General features: G+C 39.5%; 1 protein-coding gene across 2 annotated transcripts in view; it reads right to left on the bottom strand.

Moving 5' to 3' along the window:
• GPD2 (glycerol-3-phosphate dehydrogenase 2) overlaps nt 1–24,914 on the bottom strand; it is a 79,716-nt gene that overhangs the window by 32,920 nt on the left and 21,882 nt on the right. For both annotated transcript variants that reach the window (XM_067299461.1, XM_067299460.1), the window contains exons 3-8: nt 23,838–24,009; nt 19,761–19,885; nt 18,675–18,772; nt 17,355–17,518; nt 1,867–2,031; nt 959–1,103 (exon numbers count right to left, since the gene is read on the bottom strand). In XM_067299461.1, the coding sequence (XP_067155562.1) occupies nt 959–1,103; nt 1,867–2,031; nt 17,355–17,518; nt 18,675–18,772; nt 19,761–19,885; nt 23,838–24,009 (869 nt within the window). The remainder of the gene's footprint in view (nt 1–958; nt 1,104–1,866; nt 2,032–17,354; nt 17,519–18,674; nt 18,773–19,760; nt 19,886–23,837; nt 24,010–24,914) is intronic.

Raw genomic sequence — 24,914 nt, 5'->3', positions numbered from 1 at the left:
CACAACCGTGTCAGGATTTAAGACTGAGGTCCCAGAATTGTTAGAACTTTTTTATTCCCCTACAGGCAGTCGAATACAGCTTCTTCACAAAATTCCACAAAGAGAAGATACCAAATTTGATATTGGTATCTTCAAAGAAGAAAAAACACCACACTTACCTGGAGACTACAACAGAATTCATCAAAAATTTGATGTGAACAGAAGCATTACTGACTTCTACTGATCTGATCTCATTTGCAGAGAAATTGGTCTAGATTACAAGAGATTACTTCCTACTACAATATCAGAAAGCTCCTTACCTTTTTGTCCCTATTCTTTATATTTCCCCATAATTGTTTCCTTCATACAAAACAGTATTCCTCCCAACCTCTCAGTGTTAGATGTTTCATGCTGCTTTCCTTCCATGTTAGGATTTAGCTAAATCATGTTCTTTTGAATTATTTTCTATATTGTGTACATGCAGTATTCATATTTACTATGACTGGACCCATAATAGAGCATCATATTAGTGGCAAAACAATGGCAGATAGTCATTGCATGGAGTTTGATATTTAAGACAAGAAAAATTTTTATATGAAGGTGGCAACCTCTCTAGAAGGTTTTATACGGTGCTTGTGTTCTAAGGGGGCTCTAACAAGCAGTCAGTACACTCAGCTGTAAAACTCACTATTCTAACAGGAGTCCTTCACAAATCAGAAGCAGATATTCTGCCTAAACCCTCTTCTACTTCAGCAAGAGTTTTGCCTTGGTGAGCTTAAAGTAAGAACTACAAGGCTTGGGCTGTTTCTGAATACATAAAATTGTTATTCTAATGGGCACAGTGCCAGAATCCTTTCTTTAAAGAGCAAAGCATGGATTCAAGACTACCGTAAAAACTGCAAATCCGTCTCCGCAGCCTTATTTATTACAGACACCAGCAGAGATTGTTACAAATGGTTTAGGCTTTGAATATCGTTACCTGTAATAACCAGGCATGACAATATGCACGCCTGCACTTGGCTGACAGATGTTTGGTACTTCCTGATCATCCATTTTGCGCACAGAGTCTGTGAAAGGTCCTGTAGCATTGATAACACATTTGGCTTTGACATCAAATTCCTGCCCTGTGAAAGAAAACAGTATCAATCACATACACCATTTGTTTTCCTGCTCGCTGACACTCGGGATTATTAATCTATCTATGATTTTAACCTACTGTAAGGTATACTGCATTTGTCTGAACAGAACAGCTGGAATTATTTCTTAAAAATTAACAAAGTTTCCATTTAACACCAGATTTGAAAGAAAATTCTTTGCAGTAAAATTCCATTTCATCTGCAAAGGGAGGGCACTAGACTGGGGAGAATAAGAGTTTTTTTAGCTGGTATCTGCCTCTCAAACAAGAGACATTTCAGTCTCAACTCTTGAACTTGGTAAATGGTATTATTACTGTACAGCACATAGCATTTTACAATGTCATCTTTGCTTGACAGAAGGGTTTGGATGTAAAGCTTAGTCTACCCTGCCAAAGCACTAGGATTTGAGTGAAAACCTGACAGAAGTTAAAGATGATTGACATTAATGATATGCCACTGCACTCTGGAAAGATGTCTTCCCTGTCAGTTAATTGGTATTTACAAACATCTGTGTTTCCCGTGCCTCCTTCATTTTATTATTTCTATGTTTCTTTAATGAAAACAGCATGCTCCCCTAAAAAGCTGTGCTTTTCCGTTCGACTAGAACACGATAACGCTGCTGCAGAAAATTTTCAGTTATATCTGCATGCTTCGAAGCACGGAGCCGGGGGATAAAGCCGGGCGATGCACGCCGGCCGGGCGATGCACGCCGGGCGTCCCCGGCCCTCGGGGCGGCGCGCGAGCCACGCACCTGTTAAGACGTCCCGGCAGCGCGCCCCGCACACGCGCGCCTTGCCGCTCCGCGGGTCCGTGCTCTTGAGCAAGCGCAGCACTTCAGTGTAATTGGCGGTGGCAGCGCCGTACCTGGCAGCGGTGAGGGCGATGGCGAGGTTCATGCGCGCGTCGTTGTGCTGTCCTGCAGCGGGCACAGAAGCGGAGGAAGGACACGAGTCACCCCCAGCCACCGGCTCGCGCTATGGAAGCGTGTCAGAACCGATCTGTCACATCTGTCCCTGTCACATTGAATGTGCACGATGGCTGGTCAGGTCTAACAAGAATTATTTAAAGATGCACTGTCTCGTCTGCAGCAGAGCATTAAACTGCTATTTTAGCGGCAGAAAAACACAACTGCGCTTACCCATATGGGTATTTGCAGCAGCAGAGACTACAGAACATCTCGTGTGTTATGAAATTAAGAATCAGTATTAATTCACCTTCAATTTAGGAACAGACAGACCTTTTTTTCCCTCCCCTTTTTCGTATAGTCATGCTGCAATTCTCTTACAGTATCCGAGTATTCGACAGTCCCACTACTATTAACAGTCCCCATTAGCAACTGTTCTACACAACACTACAAAGTCCAAGCATTTCTTGGACTTTGTAGTGTTGTGTAGAACAGTCTTTCACTGAGGAAGCACAGGAATGAGATTCTTGTGCTAAACTATCAGTTTTCTATAACTGATTTTTTACATGCATTTTCACTTCACAACATACAACATAAAACCACCAAAAAAGAGAAATAAGCAGACAAGAATTAATGAAGGATTCTTAACATATATCATTAAAGATTTATTACCGAAATTCCCTTGTTAAAGAAAACCAAGAGAGAGGCAGAGGGACCATGAGGGGAAGATGATTAATTACTTTAAAATACTGGCTTCATCTGAGACTTTTCCTATTTATTATTGCCACCGCAGTTAAAATCCTGGATGCTGGCTAGAAAGAATTACTCTACATTGAAATGGCCAGGTTCTGTGTGTCCTGAATAATTAATTTACAGAAGGGCTAAACTTCCTGAGCTATGCTTCACTTTCCCACGTGTTTGGGTTGGTTCTATCAAAGATAATACTGATAAGGTGATGAATTTGTAATAGATATTGTTGTTGATTTATGTTGCCAGCATTCCAAACATTTAGTATAAATGGTTTATGTAAAATTCGGTCCTTCTGATTCTGTCTGTGCAATCTTGAACCACCGTGCAAATAATCTGTTACTAGCTAAAAGGGCAAAGTTATAAAGATGGGATCAATGGCCTTGCGGGCTCCGCTTCCCCTCCCCAAGCCCCTCATTCTAACACAGCTGAGACGATACAGTGCAATCAGTCTTCAACTCCAAAAAAAAGTTATGCTAAGCCTACAAAAACGGTAACATGATAAAGCACCGATGAAGAAACAAACAGTAACTCCAGTTCAACTAACCAAACAATGCCCAGAATAAACTGCAGAAAAGAACAGCAAAACAACTGAGCAAGATGTCAAGAAGAGCTGCAGATGCTCCATCATGGAAGATGCATAAGACTAAACCACCATCTGTCAGAAGTGGCAGGCAAATCATTAAATAAATGCATCAACATTTATGCTGCAGTAGTGTCGAGGAACGGATAAAATGACCTTATGAGGTCTACCTCAAACCTTAACATTTTAACGAAGGGTTGAGAGCATGTACAGCATCTCCTGTGCAAAGAGTGCACTAGCTAGAGGAAAGATACAGGGGTGGAGGAGGAACAAACAGCTATGAGCAGCATTACAGCAGCTGCTTCAAATTGCAGCAGAATACAGCATATAAATTAAAATAATTCAGAAAGTAATCCTCTAGTTCAAAGGCATTCAAAAGTGGGATGTTCTGGAGAGATCCCTCTTTACTCTGCTTCTTTAGCTGGGAGACCCAGAAGCCTGACTTATAGCATGCTGTAAATCCTGGCTTTACAGCATAAGAAATCCAGCACAACAGAAACACTGCCCTAACACAGCTGCCGTCTATTTATTAATGAAACCCTGAATTACCTGTTTCTGTGCAGTAAAATTTATTCATTTATTGTAGAAGGTCTTAGGGTCAAGAAGGTTTCCCCAGCTACTTTTTGATCCTCCGTCAATTTACTCTCGCTATCAATGCAGAAGGTGGTACCTGATACAAACCGATTTCCTAAGGCTGATCCAGAATGTGGATTCACCACAACTGATGTGGAAGCAGCACAACTTACAGCTACAGGCAATGTTAATTTTGGTCTGTGGAAAGTCTTTTTGTTTAAATTTTGCAAGCTTGCCTCTTCTCAGTGTTGTGACTTATTTGTCTAGGCCAAAAGTAATCCAGAGAAGCTGATGTGCAGAATAAGTAATGCAGGAGCAGGCATAATTTCTAAAAAGAACAAACATACAAGTAACAACTGCTTATTAGGCCTAAAATCCAAGAGCTGCTCAACATTTTGTTGAGACTCCTAATTCCCGTAATGTCAGAGCAAGCTAAGGATATGCTCAACACATTTCAGGATTTGGGCCACTGTGTTCAAAATAACATTTTCATGATTTCTCTGAAACTCCCACCATTTTCGCACATCATTATTCTGATGTGCAAGCCCCCTTGCTATTACTCAGCTGTCCAGAAGGAATTCTGAATGCCTAGGTATTATATTTGCAGGAAGAAGACTGGGAAATAACCAGTTCCTGATTAACTACATATCCAGGAAAAAAAAGAAAAAAAAATCCACTGGCTTCAGACTGATATAATCTGTGTAATCTGAAGTGGGGAGTCCCGGAGTCTTTCCTAGGAGAAGCAGCAAACTTTGTAGAGATCTAGATTTGAGACATATGAAGAGAGTCACCTCTTAGTTCAGAGTTTTATCACCTGTGGGGAATGATACCTCAGTTTGCTAACATAGGGTAACAGTACAAGAATTTTCTTACATTCATGAACAGCCTTTCCCCCCCACTTTTTCTTTAAAACCTCCATTCCTCCACCTTGCAAGCAGATTCCACCCTCCCAACACAGCTATATTAAACCTCTGCACTTTATATGCAGTTATCTGTTCCTTGATGCCCAAAGTGGTTGTCACGTATGCTTCCTCCAGGCAGGCCACCTATTAGAAAGGTACTGTAAACACCAGCTCTCACTATAGTGCAGTTCACAGATCAAAGAATAATTTCCACCGCTTAACATAAAATCAGTTATTTATGTGAGTGTTAGTCAAGAAGATAATCAAGAGTGATTATTTCAGAAAGATCAGTATGTGTTCTGGTACTTAGATGATCCTTATCACCCTAAAGAATGAAAGAATGAAGGAAAACTAAGATTTTGCATCTCAGCCTTTTCATGTTTTCAGGTAAACACCATTCTCCTCTTGTAAGTTTGAGATCCTCCAATCCCAAGATAACCTCAAGCTTAGTTTTCCTCAGAGCAGGCACATAAAGCTTTCTTGACACTAGTACTACTACTGTAGTCAGAATACCCCCAGAAAATATCAGGCATAGTTGTGCGATAAGCGGCAAGGTAGCCAAAAGCTTATAGAGCAGGTTCTAGATTATCTACTTAAGATAGTTTTGCATCCATTGGCTTTCACATCAGTCACTTTAAAGCACTGATGTGCTTTAAAGCCAAACAAAACAAACAAGCAGCTTCCCTGCTACCAGGGGTAACTCTTCTAGTACACCCTCCGTTTGTTCTAGAAGTTGCAATAAAAAAATTAAAAAAAAAAAAGAAACTTTAAAAATAACTGACTATAAAAAAAAATAAATGACTATGCCAAAGTAATTGGGCTTTTTTACACAAGTGAGCTGCTGCAGATATAACTAACCTGTGGGCAATACAGTGGATTTATAACTGCAACATTCACCAACAACAGATGTTCACCAACACCTTGCCCTGGAGAGGTCATTGCTGCTTTGCTCCTGGTGCTTGAGGGCTATAGTTTGGAAAGCACTTGGGTGCGAGGGTGCATGTGTCTTCAGATGGATGCACCTCGCAGGTGACCTGAAAGGCAAGCTTTTGTTCCAGAGACGCCGAGGTATGGCCAAGAGTCAACTGACAACCATATGAGTTTTCTTTGCAGCTCCTGTGACACTGTTTGAAAATAAGAGGATGCCTAAATCTTTTAAGCTACTTATGGTAAGAAAAACTGAAAAAAGTGTTCCATCTCATTATTTACTGTTGTCACCTGCTCATTGCATAGTAACAATGATGCAATCACTTCATTTTCATTAAGGGTAGTTGACTTCGCTGTCAATGAAACACTGGCCTAACTGCTTTCATTAAAGTGACACTGAATCCTCTTGGGGAAAGAAAACACTTTATTCTTAAGAGGCATGCTGGTGAAGACATTTAGTGCATGAAGACATTTTGTCTAAGTGTGTTCTAAATCATTTTAAGACCAACAGTGATGCCATTTGGTTTATAATTTCTTCTCTTTTTTTTTGTAATTTAGGAAAATTCTATTTTCATTCCTTCGTAACAAATGTTGTATTTCTTCAAAGATCAACACACAATGCTTCCGCTGGCACTAAAAGAATCCTCCCACAGAGCGCACATAGTGTACATTCAATTTTATTTTTATCTATGCTGAAACACAGCCAGTAGTGGTAACAAAGCCCACAGACTGTAGAAATTTGTTTGTGACTGATTTAGTAGAGTTGTTTGAAAACCACAGGGTTAATTGGAATAATGCACTCTGCTGGTTCTAGTATATTCTGTACAGTGCCACTTTTTTGACATCTCTTACTTTTATCCAATTCCTGCCTAAAAGTGTGGAAAGAAATTATTCTATTAATAGTGGTCTACAACATTAAGGAAAATACGAACCAATGTAAGCAGATAATTGTTTGAAACCCCAAGAATCTTTGTCAGTAGTGCCTGCCAAAGTGAAATATCACAACAGTTTCTATCATTGTATGTACAAATGTCAGTTTTTATAAACATTTTTATCTGTGTTTTTACATAGCTACATGCAACATGCAAGTTATAATTTAACAAACTGGGCCTGCAGATGTTTCCTGTCTCCACCATTACCTACCTGTACATAAAGCTGCTCCTAGGATTCTGGTACTATGTCTGATTGCAGATAAATGCATCTTGTCAGTCATATGTTGTCTTTGACACAACAGGTCCTTAACATTTAAGGACGACCAGAATATCCTAGCCCGGATCTTCTGTGATCAAGAAGGCTAGTCCAGTGGTTGTGGCCACTGTACCACTGACGAGGAAGACGACTGCTTCCACCGATGACGCCGTAGTAAGGCCCCATACAACCAGAGTGCTTTTGACCTGCGCGTGCCTATGCAAGATAGACAGTTTGCACAGATAGCTACTCCTCCTCTGCTAGATCCAAACTTGCTAATAGCTTTTTTCCTCTGCAACTGTCTATTCAGTTAGAGATAAACAGCGCACAGTAGCCTGTGACTGCATTTAAGAAACAGGAAGGGGTTTTTTTAGTCCTAAAGAGTAACATTTTGTTTACGCTTATGCTAACTTCTTTTTATGCTAAAAAGTAAAATTTTGTTATTGCGCATCCCACTGTGCTGGGAACACAATCATGTAAAAACACACACAAATTGGCTGCCCCAAATAAGCTTTGCAAAACTACACAGTATTACAGCTGTGCTGCTGGAATACAAGCCAGACCTTTTGCTTTAAAGAACAGGCTGGTCACGGCAAGAGACATGAAAGCCTTCTCACCTTTCCTCAATTTACAGGCTTTTCTGGCTAGGCTTATCTCGTTACTGCTGAGGACTTCATGTGCAATGGAGAATTAGAAATGCAGGAAGCTATATGACAGTCTTAACGAACTTTCTCAAGAGGGCATCCCTCTCCACAAAGGAGCCTACCAGGCTTCTTCTGAATGGAAGCAGGCATTAAAAGAAATATCTGAATGAGAGAAATGGGCCCACAATACATTCACAATTCTGCCTCTCCACATAATACAGCCATACAAATGGGCAGGGTTTTTTGTTTTCTTTTCATGGGATAATAGCGAGCTCAATGCTTGCAAATTAATCTCCTGCTTGTCTGTTACTCCATGACTGCTATCAGTGAATTCCACTTATTTAGCTAAAATATTTAACTGCATCTCACAAAGCAATTCCCTTGAATTTGGAACATACCCAAAAACCTATCACGCAGTATCAAGATAGGCACATGACTGGATCATCACAATATTGAGACACCCATTGTCCCCAAAAGCTCCAATGTACTGGAAGTTTTTTTAAAAAGTATATTTCTATTCTGACAAACTATATTCTTCCAGCAGCACTGCACTAGATAATTGCATTCACACAGCAAGGAAAAGCAGTGCAAGAAATCAGATAACACATTGGAGGTGCAAGAAAATTTTCTTGTTGAATATATATACACACCTTACCAAATTAAAGCTCATGATCTATAATTAGTACAGAAATATATATAACCTAGAAGTTATCAGGGCTGTCCACACCCTCTAATTTTTTAATAAAAAGTGCTTAATCACAAACAGTTTTATCATGAATGTTAAAACAGGAACTCAACATCTGCTGTAGATACTGAAATCTGTTGTATTCAAATTCAGTGATTATGAATCAGCTGGGGCAAGCAAAAATTTTTCCAGACTTCTTAGAGAAAGAAGTCAGTAGATTCTTCTCCCAAACACAAGTAGAATAAATTCAGAGGTTAACATCAAATTTGAGTCATGAGTCACAAGTCACAATAAAATTAAAAAAAAAGTCCCTCAGACCTGAAACCATTTCTTAGCTCTGTGAATCACATGACATTGAAGTCAGGTTAAAAATTCACTGAAAACCAGCAGACTTTCTAGGATACATTGCATGCATATTGCTTGTTCTTGGACTGTTTTAGAGGGAAGATCATTCTGAGTCAGTTAAATCAGTTCTATTACACCCACATACAATAATGTAGCAAATCACACCAGACTATTAATACTTCTTACACAAATCATGTATAGTTTGAGTTCTGCTTTCCACTTGGTTATCTATGCTGCTGAGATATATCTCAAGTGGGAGGAATAATACACATCTAAACATGCACTTTGCACTGGGGAAGAAGAATAAAATAAAGAATAAAAAAACCCTGGTCAAATCTTAAAGCATTAAAATAAAAATGTATTTATTTTTAGTCCTCACTCCACAGGAGCAATGGAAATGAGAGCCTAGAGTCTGGCCTATTCACAGGTAAATTTATTCCAACAATCAAACTTCAGATTTGACACATCGAGTTTTTAAAATAATCTAGTAGCAGTCATATTTTAAAATAAGCTCCTGCTTCCTCCATTTAGCACAAACTTAGACCACACAAAGAAAACAAACAAACAAACAAAAAAACCAAAAACCCCCCACACCTTCCGCATTAACTCCTATGAGTGATGGAGGTGAAGAGGTATCGGCATCTGCCTTTTAGGTTCCACTTCTCAAATGTCTGGAAAAACTAATGTCCACTTACCAATAAAAACTACGTTAATCAAACCTTAACACACAGTAATGAAGTAAGTAAGTAATGAAGAAAACTGTAATCAGATAAATTGCACATAAGGATAAAAAAGGATAAAAAACCCAAACAGAATCATGATAAAGATTCAGAAATGAAAGTACAATACATTCCAACTTAGAGTTGCAGAGTTATAGATAAATGAATGCAACCAGAAACAAGGAGGCCCACAAAAGCTTGGTTTTTTGTTGTTTAAAAATCACAATAGCTTAAGAATGTTCATCACTAATCAAGTCTACTGCCACGTTACAGTGTGGAAGCTAAAACTCGTACTGAAGCTAAGATATCAGCATTAAAAAAAAAGAAAAAAGAAAAAAGGCCACAATATCCAGGCATACCAAATGAGGAAGTTTGGAATTCTCGTTCTGCGCTACTGCTCTATAATTACGTTGTTTCCCCACTTCTTTTGCATCAGCCTTCAGCTCGTCACTACAATCATATTGCAACGTCAGCGCAGGTAAGAGCACGGCGTTAAAACGAAACCAAACGTTGTCACTGTCAGTTTATGGAAGCCGCGCTGAGCTGTCGCAGCGAGGAAGCATCACCGCCATCCCGCCGCGGCCGTCCCGCGGCGTCGGGGCACCTCGCCACGTACCGGCCTGCCACGAGCCCCGGCCGGCATTTGCAAGGTCCGAGCGAGCGCCCCAGGCTCGGGGCAAACTTCCCCGTGCGCCGAGCGTGCTCTCCTGAATCCCGACCGACGGGGAATCGGTCGATTCAGGAGCTGTTTGCGCTCCGCACGCCGCGAACGGGCCGGATTTCTGCCGCGGGACCCCGTGCGAGGCGGCGCGGGCTCTGGGAGGGCCCACTACCTGTTCCCACAGGCGCAACGCAAACATTTAAACGCCTTGAAGACATCATACAAAAACGCAGCTCAGTGGAAACCACGTTATCGATTTTCCCTCAACGTGCGTATTTTCATATCCACGACATGGAACAATGTGCATATGAACTAACGATCCGCTATTACGGTCACATAAAACGCACACGTATAAATTACAACAAAGTTACATGCTTCAACGGAGTCTTTCCTCTCAAAGCCATGACACGCTGGGGAATACTGAGATGTTTGTGGCACAATGTGCAAATTGTGTCATTTTGCTCAAGAATAATCTTAAATCTTTTTGGTAACGCGATCTGAAGAATTATTCACCATTCACTTAAGGGACAAAAAAAAAAAAAGGAAAAGAAAAAAAATCCTTTGCTTATACGAGCATAAAAAAAAAGGCACAGAATTCAGTAGAATATTCATCATCTCCAACCTTAAACCCACAGCGTACAAACAGATGAATCCAGCAAGTCAGAGAGCAAAGCCAATTTAATCTGTGGCTCCCCTGAGGTAAATGTAGTTCACAGTCCTGCCCCCACCCCAACCTCAGCCATAATCCCCGGCTCCTGGAGGTAAGAAAGCACTGAAGTGAGGAAAATTCTGCAGCAGGATATAATGATCCAAAATGACAGGGACAATAATGACAATGAATTTCATGTCTCCCAGTCATAAGCCGGGGATGCTTGACTGGGCTGACTTACACAATTAAATTGTTACAGGTACAGCAGGAGATGCAGTTATCATCTGCATGCTTTCGGGAGCGACGCCGCCAGCGAAAAGAAGGGGGAAAAAAGGGGGAAAAAAAAAAAAAAAAGTGCTCGGGAACGCACCGTCTCTCCTTTGTTACGGGCAAACCGTCACTCCTGTAGGTGCGCCTCTGTAGTGGTACCCTTTGACAGGGCGAAAACTGGGTTAAAGATGCAAGTCATTTTAAGCTATTGATTTTATCCCTTTTGAAACTGATAAAAAAAAGCTCTTTGATGAATAAAGCGCTATATGATACAAATGACTTTGCACTGAAAAGCTTTACAAGTAAACAGAGACCCAACAGATTTTATCAGGGAATTCAGAAGCACCTTTTATAACAGATTATGTTTTTCCTGTCTTCCCCACTAGTATTTATACTAACCTCCGAAAAGAAAAATATTATTTCCACAGGTTCACTCAAAGCAAGACTGGCATTTCATTTTACATGTATTCCACTAGAGGCAGCCAATAATACCTTTATAAGCCTTCTTCTAGCAGGCTACTGATTTTCTTCGCGACTTTACATACAACTCTATTATATGTAACATGGGAAAAATGTATTTGAAAGCACTGGATATGGAGGATATACATAGTCTTTTCCATTCCATACCTACAGTCAGTGTGCCTGCAAGGCTTCTCTAATCCATCTAGTTTCAATTTTGAAATATCAAGAAATATGGTTAGCAATGTATTCCACCTATAGAAAAATCTTTTCAGTGACAAACTGTCAAAGAGTTTTTATATCCAGGGAAGAAAAAACTCATACAGTTGTCTGCATCTATAATAGGGTAATACCCCTATTACAGCTCCCAACATTCTCAAAATATTAATTTGTCAAATATGAATTATAAAGCTATAATATTTCATAATTCAGGACACACTCAAATTCTAGGAAAAATAGCTACAAGAGCCTAAATAAAAAAAAGCATTTATTCCATTTTTGACAGCTTAATGAATGCTTTACTCTTTTTACATTGATTTTTTTTGTGTGTGTCTCTGTGTGTATGTGCATGTGCGCCTGGGAAGGATTTCTCATGGGGTTTGCTGTAAACAAGGAAAGCTAAATCCTCTGAAAGGTTCTCTTTTCCACCTTTAAATAAGCTCCATATTAAAATATTTCAGGACAGAATACATATAAGAATACTGAGAATGCAAAGTTATAAAAAGTACAATTACTTATATCCCAGCAAGCATACTGGAAATTTGTGGAACAAGATGTTAACCAATCAAACATGATTTGCCAAAACAGTGACTTGCAACACAGTCACAAAAGTAGTGTATGCTCATTTATGTTTTCATAAAATAAACAGCAAATTCAATAAACAGCAGGATCAACAAAACCCTAAAATTTTGAATTCATGACTGACTCAAGAACACAGATTTTCCTTATACACCCAAGACTCATCTTTCAAGGCAAAATGTGTAAAGAAAGAAGTCTACAAGAACCCAAAGATACAAAATAATGCATCTTAAAAAGAATTCTGCCATTTACAATTAGCAAGCATTTCTAAACACTTTTAACTGTAATATTCTGGTCAGTTGGATTTTTGCTTTAGTGTTTTTCCTAGTTCTTAACATAATGAGTTATGTACAATTTATATGGAGATTAATTCTTCATTTAAAATGCTTTAAAATAATTCTGTGCATGACTGTGAGATCCTAGCGTTAGCTTCTCCGTAGTGCCTCTTTTCCAATTTTCCTTGAGCTACATAAATGGAACTGACAGATCGCTGCTCAGATAGCAGCCACATTCTTCCCCCCAAATGTTGCCTTTTTGCTATTCAGGAGTATCCTAATACCAACAAATGCTAAATGAAGTCTGACATGTACCCCTAAGAAACAAACTTGTAAGTTGTGGCTTCAAAGGAAACCTTGAATAAATAGGACACATTGTGTACACCCAGGCTAACATCCAACATATGCTTTAGTTTCCTGATGCTGAGACAGAGCAAGAATAGCCTCTGGTGAAGTCTGTGATTTGCTGTTGCTGGTACTTCCAACATTTATAATGTACCATCTTTTTTTTTTTTTTGCCTGTGTAAACAATTTTTAAAACGTAATTAAGACAACCAGAGCAACATTTCAGAATAGAACATATTCATGAATAATGGATTATTTGACAAACCACTAGTTTGATCAACAATTACAAAATAAAACAAGAAAGAGCATTTCTGATCTTTCCTTTGCAAAAGAATATTGCCACCTGTAAGTAAACAACTGGACAGGTGGTTTTATCAAATAAGAAAGTAACCTACATAATCAGTATATTAAATTCTTCCCTTTAGTGGCAATAATCAACATGCCAAACAGTGAGATGCTGCTAATAGCAACTATTAAGTACTGCACATACAAAGAAAGTATGACAGAGACGGGAATAGAGAAAGGAAAGGAAAAAGATAAAACTACATTTAATTATGTATGTAGAACCAGTTAAGACGCTCAATTTTTAAAAAGCCAATTTATTTATTATTTAGGGAAGACAGGGAAGGACAGAAGGAAGAGATATGACATTTTAAGATTTAAATGTTGTTTTGCCGTTACTTAATGCTCTACTCTTTCGCTTTAGTTCTGGTGAAAGAACTAAAAGGGGTGTTGATCAATCTTAACTTCCCTTTCCCACTTTCCAAGTTCAACTCCATTTCCCTTTTGTCCTCCATTCCTCCAGATTTAGGGTAAAGTATATGGCTAAGAATACAAGTATAATGATTTACAAGATCTAAAGTGTGCTTGCTGACACATTATGACTTTAAAAACCAGTCTACTGTGGACAGAACAGAAGAATTGATTAAGATAAACCAATTAGTGTGTTACAATGCAGCGTGCCCCATCTATGCCACGGACAACAGGTTGAGCCACCAAGAAATGTTATGGTGCCCGTTACTACAGGCAAAATGTCATGCTGGAATGTGGTGTGTCAGGCACTGATCTAACATTTCAGTCAGAAAATTTTTACTTTGGTCTAGATTTAACCTCAAAGCACTCAAATATATATTATGAGCTCACAAATTTGATACCTCAGTCCTTCAGGAAAAACTTTATTCTTCCAATGTTAAAAGGCGATTGAGGGTTTGGGGGGGGGGGGCGCGGTTGGGTTTTTTTTGTTTTTTGGCAGTTTGAGGGGTTTGTTTTTTTAAACTGCAAAACCACATTTCCTTAAATTGCATAAAAGTGTGGATAACTTAACTCTAGTGATCCAGAGTCCTTTAAGGAAAGCAAAGCAAGACCAGATATATTAGCCTAAAAAAGCAGGTTCACTAGCAGCAAAACTTAAAATTTGTTTTTGAGATCTCCTGCCAAATTAGAGTCTCAAAAGCCTAACTAGAGGTGGGTTTGCATTGCAGCTGTTCCACTGAAAGGACATTATTAGAGTCTCTACCAGCTACCTGTTTTTAATGAAACTTAAAGGAATAAACAGAGTGATTATACAACCCTCAGTCTTCATTAAACTGCCCTTCACTATTTTGCACATTTCAGATGTCTTTTTATTAATTTTATCCTCTTGCATTTATAATATGTAAACTGTGGGTTTGTTTCCTATTGCTTGGGAAGGAAACAAAACCAGAGAGACCTGTCATTCACAGAATTTTGCATTGTATCACTGCACAGATGTTTTCCACTAAAAGACTACACTTTTATCTTGGTGTTGAATCTTTAGATTTATTGCAACATGGCTTAAAAGCATTTTTGGTCCAAGGAACTTATAGACTAACTTTATCTTCTAAACGCATATCTTTAGAATGTTGGAATAGTAAATAGCTGTGATGTATCTAAATCGTCTATTTAATCAGAACAAAACTTCAACAGATTATACTTCTCAAAAGAGCGTTCTATTTATAATTACAGTTAACCACCTGGTTCTTCTTATTTACTCCTGGAATGCCTTGAAGCTGTCTAAGGGAAGGAATGGCTGATAATGAAAAAAAAAAAAAAAAAGCTGAATTGCTTTTAGGTATGCAGTTTGCAGCAGCTCTTGTTACAACATACAAAGTTTTCACTTCAGTTTGGCACAGTCTCAAAGTACCACAATCCCATATCAAATTTTGCTTCTAAACAGCCTCCTATTTCATTAAAAACAAGACAATAGAGAAGATGTGCTCACCAGAGATCAGTAAAAGTTAAGTCCTTCCTTTAAACTTCACACTATTTCCATATAAGAACCTACACATACATGTGCGTGTGTGTGTATATATGTGTATACACACACACACACACACACAAATTTTATATTGGGCTTCATTCCAGGCAACTTGCCATTATCGATGTGTTGTACTTTCACCAGATGCCTCATAAGTACTATCTGAGCCCAGCGTGTTTCAAGAGTCCCTCTCTACTTCTTTCCTGTACAAAAGCACCTATTGATAAGCTGATGAATAGTGTAAATGTAGTTCTAAAAAGGGAAAAGAACTACCTTTATAATCAATTTTGTGTGAAGACCTTTCTGGCTGCCAAAGGTCAAAAATGTAAAAGCTAACTAGAACTGTGCACTCCTGAAGTAAATCAGTATTTAAGCTATTTATTCTTTGGAGCGCTCCTCCGAGCCTGCAAGGAATCTATGGCTTTTTTGCCCTACTGTCCCCCACACATTTGATATTTTGAAATTACCAAGCTGGCCCCATTGTCAGGAAAGTTTTACCAAAAAACTTTCTCTCTGGGAAGTGAAACGGAAGAGGACTGGAGATGGGGGGAAACAATCCAATTAAACACACTGTGAAACAGCATACAAGTCTGAATTTTATCTGTTGGATATGCAGACATAATCAAGTGCACCAAGAAAACAGTTATGACAGCATACACCGGTGCTCCAACCAGAGCAGTGAGCTTTCCAGCATTTAAAATTTGTACAAAATTCAGTATTGTTAAATACACTTTTTTTAAATGGAAACTCTGTTCAGTTTATAGAAAATTAAGTATACAATTAATTCTGACAGTTTAGGGATGCAACTCATGATTTTGGAAGGTATTGAGATATAGCAGTTTGGATAAAATTCAAGATATCTGTGCATCAGACACTAATATTTTGGATTAGCAAAATGTCCAGGTAGTCATTTGTCAAGGAAGCCAACTAATCATTGTCCAATTTTGTCTTCAAACTGCCTTGTCTATCTGTAGAATTTGAAGGAACAAAATTAGGTTTAAGGAATTCTCTGCCTGGAAGATCCACTGTGGCACCTGTTGCTATGCAGCTATGCCAGGGACTTACCACTAGACTTACTTTATGGATTCAAACAGAACAGAAAACTTATCAGCTCTTGTATCACGAGCAAGAGTGACACTCCCAAACACGCATACATGAGCACTTCCGAACATGGAAATTGCTGTTCTGGACAATTGCAGTGACTTAAGTTCTATTACAAGTCATCATTCTTTTTCAAGCAAACATCAAAAAACTTTCAGAAAGTATCTCTGCTTTCTCCCTCTAACATGGGCACTGATTTTGTGCAACTGTTACACACATAAATATACCTAAAACTGAATCCCATGCAATAGATTAAATGTGTAACAACTTTGAGCTGGAGACATTTTTCCCCTCAGGAATTTAGAACCCTTTAAATATAAAGGTTGTAGCAGATATTGCTATGAGTGCTTTCTGTTATTTGATTATAATTACAATGAAAGCTCTCTCTTCAGAGTGACCAATCCTACTGGGAGTAGAGGGAGATACACAAAAAAGGGGTGCGCGGGGAAATCATTCCAGGTCTGACCCAACCCAGTGTAAAAATCAGTTATCACAGCTGGAAGCCAAGTCATCTGGACAGGTTTGAAACTCTTTTCAGAGTAAGAGTGCTACAGCAAACCATTTAACATTACCAGTATGATCATACTCTCTTCACATACAACACCTTGGAGAAAGTGTTCAGTCTGAGAAGTGTTCAATCCAATCACTTGCAAAAAGTGTGCTATAAAGTATGCTTTACAGTAAGGGCACTGGCTTTATTAAAAAAAGGTAAGTTAAGTCTGAAGTAAACACAAGATTCAGAAACCTAACAACATTTTGTTATTAACTGATTAGGAATCATTTGTATTATCCTCACGGTAGAAACCGAATATTTAACTTCTATAAACAGAACAAACTGAAGCATCAAGTACCACATGCGTGTAGTATTTGCACAGAAAGAGCTGCTCTAGGCTCAGAAACACTTAATATAAACTGGAAAGTTGTGGACAGTCATCAGAACATTAGACTGCTTTCACATATCACTATACTTACTAGCCAAGAAAACGGTATGTTCTTTTCTGCATTCAGTAAGTTACCTTAGCGAGCAGAATAAGCATTAATTTGGCAGATACAAATGAAGATGCAAGTTGAATCCTTCAGGCTGTTTTTCTCCCTTTCTAGATTCCATGAGCATAATCTATAGTTACACACTTGTGTTTTTCTTGAAATACAGCACAATATAATAATGAAGCACTGAAATGGAACATACCATCATAGTAGACAATAGCGCCAACAAGTTTGTCTTTGCGTAGCATTGGAAAGTACTCCAAGGCTCTTGACTTGCTAAGGACATAACTGCTTTTCAGACACTGATTTCCTGCCACAAGGTCATAGAGTTTTATTCCTGCCCAGTAGTATGGCAACTGCCACCATCTGCCAGAAAAAGAAAAGAAAAGGCTAGCAAGGTGGAATGAATAAAAAAAAATTAAAAAAAAAAAACAACCCCCCCCCCCACACACACATGCACACATACACACCACATAACACATTATATATTACAAGATTAAGTGTTAATTAACACAGCAGGTTGTATTACATTAGTTTTACTTTTGTACTATCATGCATTATATTGTGATACCATGAATGTATAAATATGCATAATGTCATGTACTGTTGTCTACTGTTTTCAGTGGGTCTACTCACAGCAATAAGTACAGCAGATTCAAGGCTTTAGTTATCCTAGAATTAGGATCAGAAACTGGGGTTTTGTACTTCAGTGCAATACAAAGAATTAAAGCTATTTTCTGAAGGAAGAACCACCAGACTGTAAGGGCTAGAGCTAAAAAGGTTCCTCAAATGCATGTCTTGACCGTCTCCTGCACAAACAGGATCAAATAAACATGGTCCACTGCTGACCTACATGACCAGCTATTCAAGCTCCCTCTATTACGGCAGCAGTAAGGCCATACACTAATGACATTCAACAAAAGCCCACTGCTGTAAGTGGCCTGTTCTAGTAAATAACCATCCTTACAGATCTAAAATCTAACCCAAATCACTCCATTTGAAGAAATTATTTCTTCTCCCTTTCTCTTAAGGGATGCAAGATAATTGTCCTCTCAGTAGAAAAACAGCATGTACTGGGGAAGGCAAATGCACTGAATTACTGCACAGTGACTCAGGAGACGCTGCTGGCTGCAAGGACTAAAAGGGTACGTTGTGAAGAGCACTGTGATAGCATGTGCTCAAGACTAGAAGGATGTACAAGAAAAAACAGGGAATAATATTCTCGGGAATGAAAATTCATGCCAGCTCAACACCTGCTCCCCTCCCCATCCATCATAATGGCAGAACTCCATCGACAGAAGCTGAAGTCCAGGAAGAGCTACTGGACAGCGGTGCTAGTAGGTTGGTGCCATAAGAGAACTTCACGTTTCTGCAATACGGCAACAAATTCTCACCTCCTGGAGGACAAAGCTTGTGACAGGTTTAAAAACATGCTCGGAAAGAGACATCTAGAAACTCCTCCAGGGAAATAGCTTGCTTGTCAAAAGCAATGCTAATGGAGAGGTATTATAGCAGAGCTTACTTGTAAACAGGCAGCATGATAGGCAAAGGAGCTGATAAATGAGGAGCAATTTCAAGCAAATTCGCACGCTCGTGAAGTGCTTCTTTCACCATCTTGTACTGAAAAATAAGAGTGTACATATGAATTCCAAGTTATTCAGTTTTGTCACAATGTGCAACATTTAACAAAAAAAATCTGCTCAAGACAAATATCTTACATAATTTTTACTATTCTTTAGACAACACAATGAGTTTTGCTCAAAAATTCAAAAGTTACCAAGAAAATCTCTAAAGTAAATTAGCTTCTCTAGTCATTTTGGTGTCATGCCAGGTCAGTAAAATTATTTTTTCATTTGAACATGAAGCCCAATACATGGTGTTACTCTTCATTATGGACATAAGGCTCATAAAAAGTTTAGAATTCATCCCAAGATACTGCTTCTCTTCTAATTCTCACAATTAGGTTCCCTACTAACGTTGAGCTGCAAAAACAGAAGCAATAATACAAAGTTGTTTAAGAAAAAAAATGGATGCTGATCTCTATAGCTGAATAATTGTATTTTTGATTTTTTTCCCTGAGAAATCACTATTTCCTTTACAGTATTATCAGCATTAATGTTTTAAATTAGAGATGTCTCAATGAGGAAGCAAGCTGATTTCTCAAAACAGAGTATCATGCTTCTACCAGACCAAAGCAACACTAACAAAAATACATGAAAACATTAATATATAATTATTCATTTACTATATTTGCTTTCTGCATTTGAAATAAACAACACAGGCACTACCTCCCCCAGGCTTCTGTCAAATAACTGGTAAGAAGTTCTTTTTATTCTGAAGTCACCCCTATTTCTGCCCTCCCTCCCAACAACATTCACTGTCCACATGGTGTAGCAATTAGATTGACTACTAGCAACTTTAGCAAGAAGCAGCAGCACTGATTTTCCATGTTATAGAAAACTCCTCTGGGGAAAATATTTTCCATACACAGTGGTTCTGGAATACAATAGTCAAGTATTTAAAAAAAAAAAAAGAACGTGGATATAATTTGGAAAGGAGAAAAGTGTCTACTAGCAATTTTTGCTTAACAACCAGCATAAACAATTACCTGCTCAAAATCCAACTTCATGATGGCCTTCTGAAGATACCTCACTCCACCGTGGATCAGTTTAGTACTCCTGCTGCTGGTCCCTGATGAGAAATCATCTCTTTCTAGAAGGGCTGTTTTTAGTCCTGTGTTACCAGAAAACCAAATTAATTTCTTAAATTACACAATTTGTATGTAATTCATTAAAGACACTTCTCTAGGGTAGAGACAATCACAAGAAAAATTACTCGGAACATGGATAAATTTGTATTCAAAGTGCAGTGCACTGTCTATATTGTAATGAAAAATTTTAGCCTCTTCCTAAGGGAAAAGTCAAAACAGAACTTAAACAGCAGCACATTAAAACCTGGAAATTTCACAATAGAAAGGCATTACGGTACATTATAGGGGCCATGCTCCCTCAAGCAAATTATAGCTTGCATTCACGGCAGAAACAGAATATTTTTATGAACACTTTTAACTCCTTGCTGCAAAGTCCTCTAAGTCTATCACATCAGCAGTTAAGCACACCAGAGAGGTAGACAGCTGCCATCTTCGTCTTCTTACAGTTCACAGAGGAGGAGCCCAACGCCGATGGAGAACCAGCCATAGGTGTGCTTGCAGCTCACAGGAGAGCTCACAAAATTCTGACAAACTGTCTAAAACCATCCCCACGATATCTTTGGGAATCCAGGCACAGGTACTACTTTGCTCCCTAAAAATTTATCCGAAAGAAAAACCTCCATCCGAAACACAAACAAACCTCCAGTGCAATTTTATTTATTTGGCAAAATAAGAATACAGAAATTGTTAACGTGTCACAAGAAAGCTACTTAAGGAGTAACACAGAAAATTATGAAAATGTAACAGAATGCCCAGCCAAAAAAAAAAAAAAAAAGCCACCCACACCCACAAATGTACCAAGCACAAGATTAAGCAGGAACGCTCAGAGTTTGAGAGCCGGACTGAATCCAATCCAGACCGATCTTTCAGGATTAAGCACATACTCAGTATCTGATCACAAGCAATCTACCTACTCCAAAACCAAATTCTATACTGGCTTTAAACCTACAGTTAAGAATTATAGTTCAAATTTTCAAAGATAAGGCAACTCCCTCCGATTTTACTGGGAAGTAGGGAATAAATGCTTCTAACATTACTCTTGTCGTTCATTACTTTATTTTTGTCCAAATATGAACTTGTCACACATTCATTTTACCAGTAAAATTAAACAAATATCAATGCATCAACAACATGCAACAAACATCAACAGAAACCGCTGAATCTCAGCTTCTGCGGTTGTTAGTAACAATCAGATTTTCCTGGTTTTGCAGTCCTTCGGAAGTCATTTCAATCACTTAGTTTTTCTTTACATTTGGACCCAACATAATTACAGAAGACATGATGCCCACTTGTACGTAAGACTCTGCTGTAGGGATGAAATTATTTTTACAACTTAGGTTTAGGTTTTTTTAGTGCTCTCTAGCAGTGGTAGCAGAGCGAATAATCTTGATGTACACCGTACTACGCACATGCTACAGCTCTCCTATGACACGCAGACATCCTCCTTACGCGGGCAAAGGGCATCTATACGCACACGAAACATCAGTTAGGAGACGTGCCCGAGGACTGCGCACGCACGTACTCGGTGCACCGAGGGTTTTGCTAGCCCACGCCGGGGGCGAGCACACGGCTCGCGAGCGCCCGCAGGCTTCCGCGGCGCGACAGCCGCATAACGGACGCGCGGCGCTACGGTGCTCGCGCTAACGAGCGCCCGCAAAGAGGCCGGCGTGGCTGTTTGCACGGGTTTCGTTCCCAGCAACACCGACGGGTGGGGAGGAGCTTTCAGGGGATGAGGGAGCAGTGCCTCGTGCAAAGGCACCATAAAACCCAGCATTTCGGTCACTCTGACCAGAGTTATCCCTCCTACGAGGAAAGAGCTGCACCGTCTTTATGGAAGAGACGGCTGCCTTGCTACGCGACGCGGGTTAGACGAAGGGAGGGGTTGCACGAACGGATGCCTTTCCGCGATCGGACGGAGGCAGCAAGCCCGGCCACGCCGCCGGGCACGTACCCGTAACACAACCGCCACCGGCCTAGGGCAACGAGCGCGAGCAACGCCAAACGCGGTAAGCGCCACCGCGCAATGCCACGGCCGTCCTGCAGTCAGTCACATAAAGCGTACGCAGAAGGACAACCCGCGTTACAAAAACTAGCGTAACAGATCCCCTCCAGCACCGGCAGCTTTCTAAAGTTAGGCAGGCAAGGCAAAAAAATGAATGAAATCCTGCGACGTTGCTACTGAAGTTAACAGCAGCAACGTGAGTATGCGCGCCCAAGGAGGAGAGAGTTATCTGTGCTAGGAGTTATCCCTTGGGCCTTTCTCTCGCCTTGTGTCACGCAACATATTGAGGGGCCCTTAGTATTATTGCTTGCTGAACGCACATTTGATTATCTATTGGTCTTCCAAAGCTTTCATGTCCTTTAAAAAAAAAAAAAAAAAAAAAAAAAAAAAAAAAAAAACTATCTAATTATTACTGGTAACTTTCAGAGACCAGAGTAATTTATTTTTGTCAAATGTGACTGAAGATTAATGGATACAATCAGGAATAATTTGGTGAAAACGTATCAAACACATGAAAAGCAAAATTTGTTGTTAAGTGAAGCAAAAATAAAAGAGCAAATTCCATGAATGAGCGGCAACAATACACAATTCATTAACCAAATGCCTGTGAATATTTCACACTTCAGAAATCTACTGATACAATCAGAATATATAGAAAAAGGAGAAATACGAGTTACCTGTAATAATTTCTATATGTTTTACAAATACATTTTTTCCCCACAATATAACAAAGGCAGGTTTTTTCATTTTTATTCTAAAAACAGAAGAAAGTTTACAAGCACAAGATCTAATGAAGGTTGGTTTTCTCTCTCTTTGGCTGATTCTACTGTAAACAACACCAGAGAGAACATATTCCAAGGCGAGCTTTTCTCAGCTATCTTTACGCAGTATTTTGGATAACTGCATGATATTCTGGGGGAACGTGGCATTCTAACAGAACAGGAGTGGACGCTACAGCCTTTCCCTCAGATGCGACACTCGTGCAGCCTCACCTCTCTAGCTGGGGCTCTTTTTTCCATTAAGCTCATAGAATAGCTCGCCGTCTTTGCGAAGCGTGTCGAATTTGATGGGACCGGGCTGGCCAACGCCGAGGCTGTGGCGAGGCGCCCGCGTCCCGCTTCCTCACCGCCCGAGCAGGGCTCTTCCCGCAGCTGGGTGAGCTGCCCTGCTGGGCGGCTGCTAGGCCCAACCATGCCAGCAGATGCATCCTCACCCTCTCACTGGGTCAGGTAAAAAGCGTCAGCTTGGACTCGTTTTACCTTGGGCTTTCCGTAAGCGAAGACTATGCATGCAGCCAGCAAGCAATTCTGCTGCATCCGGTAGCTCCTTCAGCCACAGTCACGCTGCCAATCCCCCAAAAGAGAGCAGAAGCTGGGGCACAGATTCACTGGAGTACGTTCAGGCTGAATGGTACTAACACATTTCACTAAAAATCGAAAGGGACTTCTCCAAACCTGCACTATAACAAGCAGCTAAAAAGCATCCACAGAAGTTGTAGACGTCTCATGTAAGAAATACGAGCTCGAGAGGCACCGTGCCTCATCCAGAACGCACGCTGAGCCCAGCCACTCAAAACCAACAAAAACCTTGCTGGAAGTGCCAGGCGAGCCCGTCATCTTTGCAGCAGACACTCTCCCACACAAGTAGAACATGGTACAGATAAACCCACTGAGGAAGAAGCAGCGGAGAATTAGCAAAAAGCCCACCCAAGAGCAGCCAGCAGAAGAGCTTCTGTTAACGTCAACAACTGTGTACAAGTACCCAGACAATAAAGACCATGCTGAAACAACAAAACATAAATCCACTTTCCTTCAAGCTCATTTTAGCTTCTCAGATCCAAAGAAAGAAGTCACACAGCCAGGCATTCAGGGTAAACGTTCTCCATTCTCAAGTAGCTTTGAAAAGCCAGTCTGATCAACTTTAACAAACCATGTAATCCAAGAATAAAAATGCAATTTATTTTCAAGCCTCACCTCTAGTGACTGCATCTAAAGCACAACCGCATCCTGTTGCTCCTCCGCCTATAACGAGGACATCAAATTCACTTGTAGACTGTAGTGTCAAAAGTTGTTGTTCTCTTGTGGGAAAATAGTTCTTTACTGGAACAGTCACAGGTTCTGCAGCTTGAACATACACAAGAGTACCCTGTAAAGATTAAAAAACAAAACATGGGGCTCTGCCTTTATTTTATAAATAGCTATATTTTATATAGTTATATTTGCATATAATTATATAGTCATACACGTGTATATATATATATATATATATATACACACACACACCAAAAATCCCAGCACATTTTATTAACAATGATATATTCAAACATTCCAAGCCACTTTTATTCGTGCCTAATAATAATACTCTATTAATACATTAAGCAGCAACAAACAGCATTAAAAACATTAAGGGTTAGCACACACTTACTTCACCTTGTATAATTCAATATAATACCGTACACAGAGCTATTACCTGTAATAATTACTTTTAGAAATAGCCTATGTAGAATGCTACAGGATGCTTGGGAAGTATTTTAATAAACATACACATAATTTGTCAGGCTTTCAACTCTTTACCAAAAATCCAAAGGGCTTATTTTGTTTCAAAGATTAAGCATAATATTAATGTATGTTTTATATTTTAAATTGATTACTTGTACAATGGCATTAATCTAAGCTCAAACCTGATCAGGTTCATAAGACTGTATGGCTTGCAGTCAAAGATAGTATTCTAAAAACACCAAAGAAAACACTCCAAAACATTATTTCCAACCCCTTTTTAAAAATCTTATAAGCAAAGCAATTTATATCATACACTGTGCTAAAATACAATTTTTCTTTAAAGCGACAAAACATAACGATATGGCAATTTCCAGACAAGTTCAGATGTTACTTGAAGGCTTTGAGAACATAGCTGTCTCTAGCACGCTGCCCGATGCTCCGTGAGCCGCCCCTGCTCTCAGTTTAGCGATGCTAGGGAGAAAGGCTGATGTGCTGGCTTAGGCAACCAACGTGGACCATGGCTTTAAGTTTTAAGGTTTTCACTACTTTCTG

This window comes from Apteryx mantelli, chromosome 6 (genome assembly GCF_036417845.1).
Source record: "Apteryx mantelli isolate bAptMan1 chromosome 6, bAptMan1.hap1, whole genome shotgun sequence".
Taxonomy (NCBI): Eukaryota; Metazoa; Chordata; class Aves; order Apterygiformes; family Apterygidae; genus Apteryx; species Apteryx mantelli.
The sequence above is the reverse complement of the archived record's forward strand: the minus strand, read 5'-3'. Positions and strand labels throughout refer to the sequence as shown.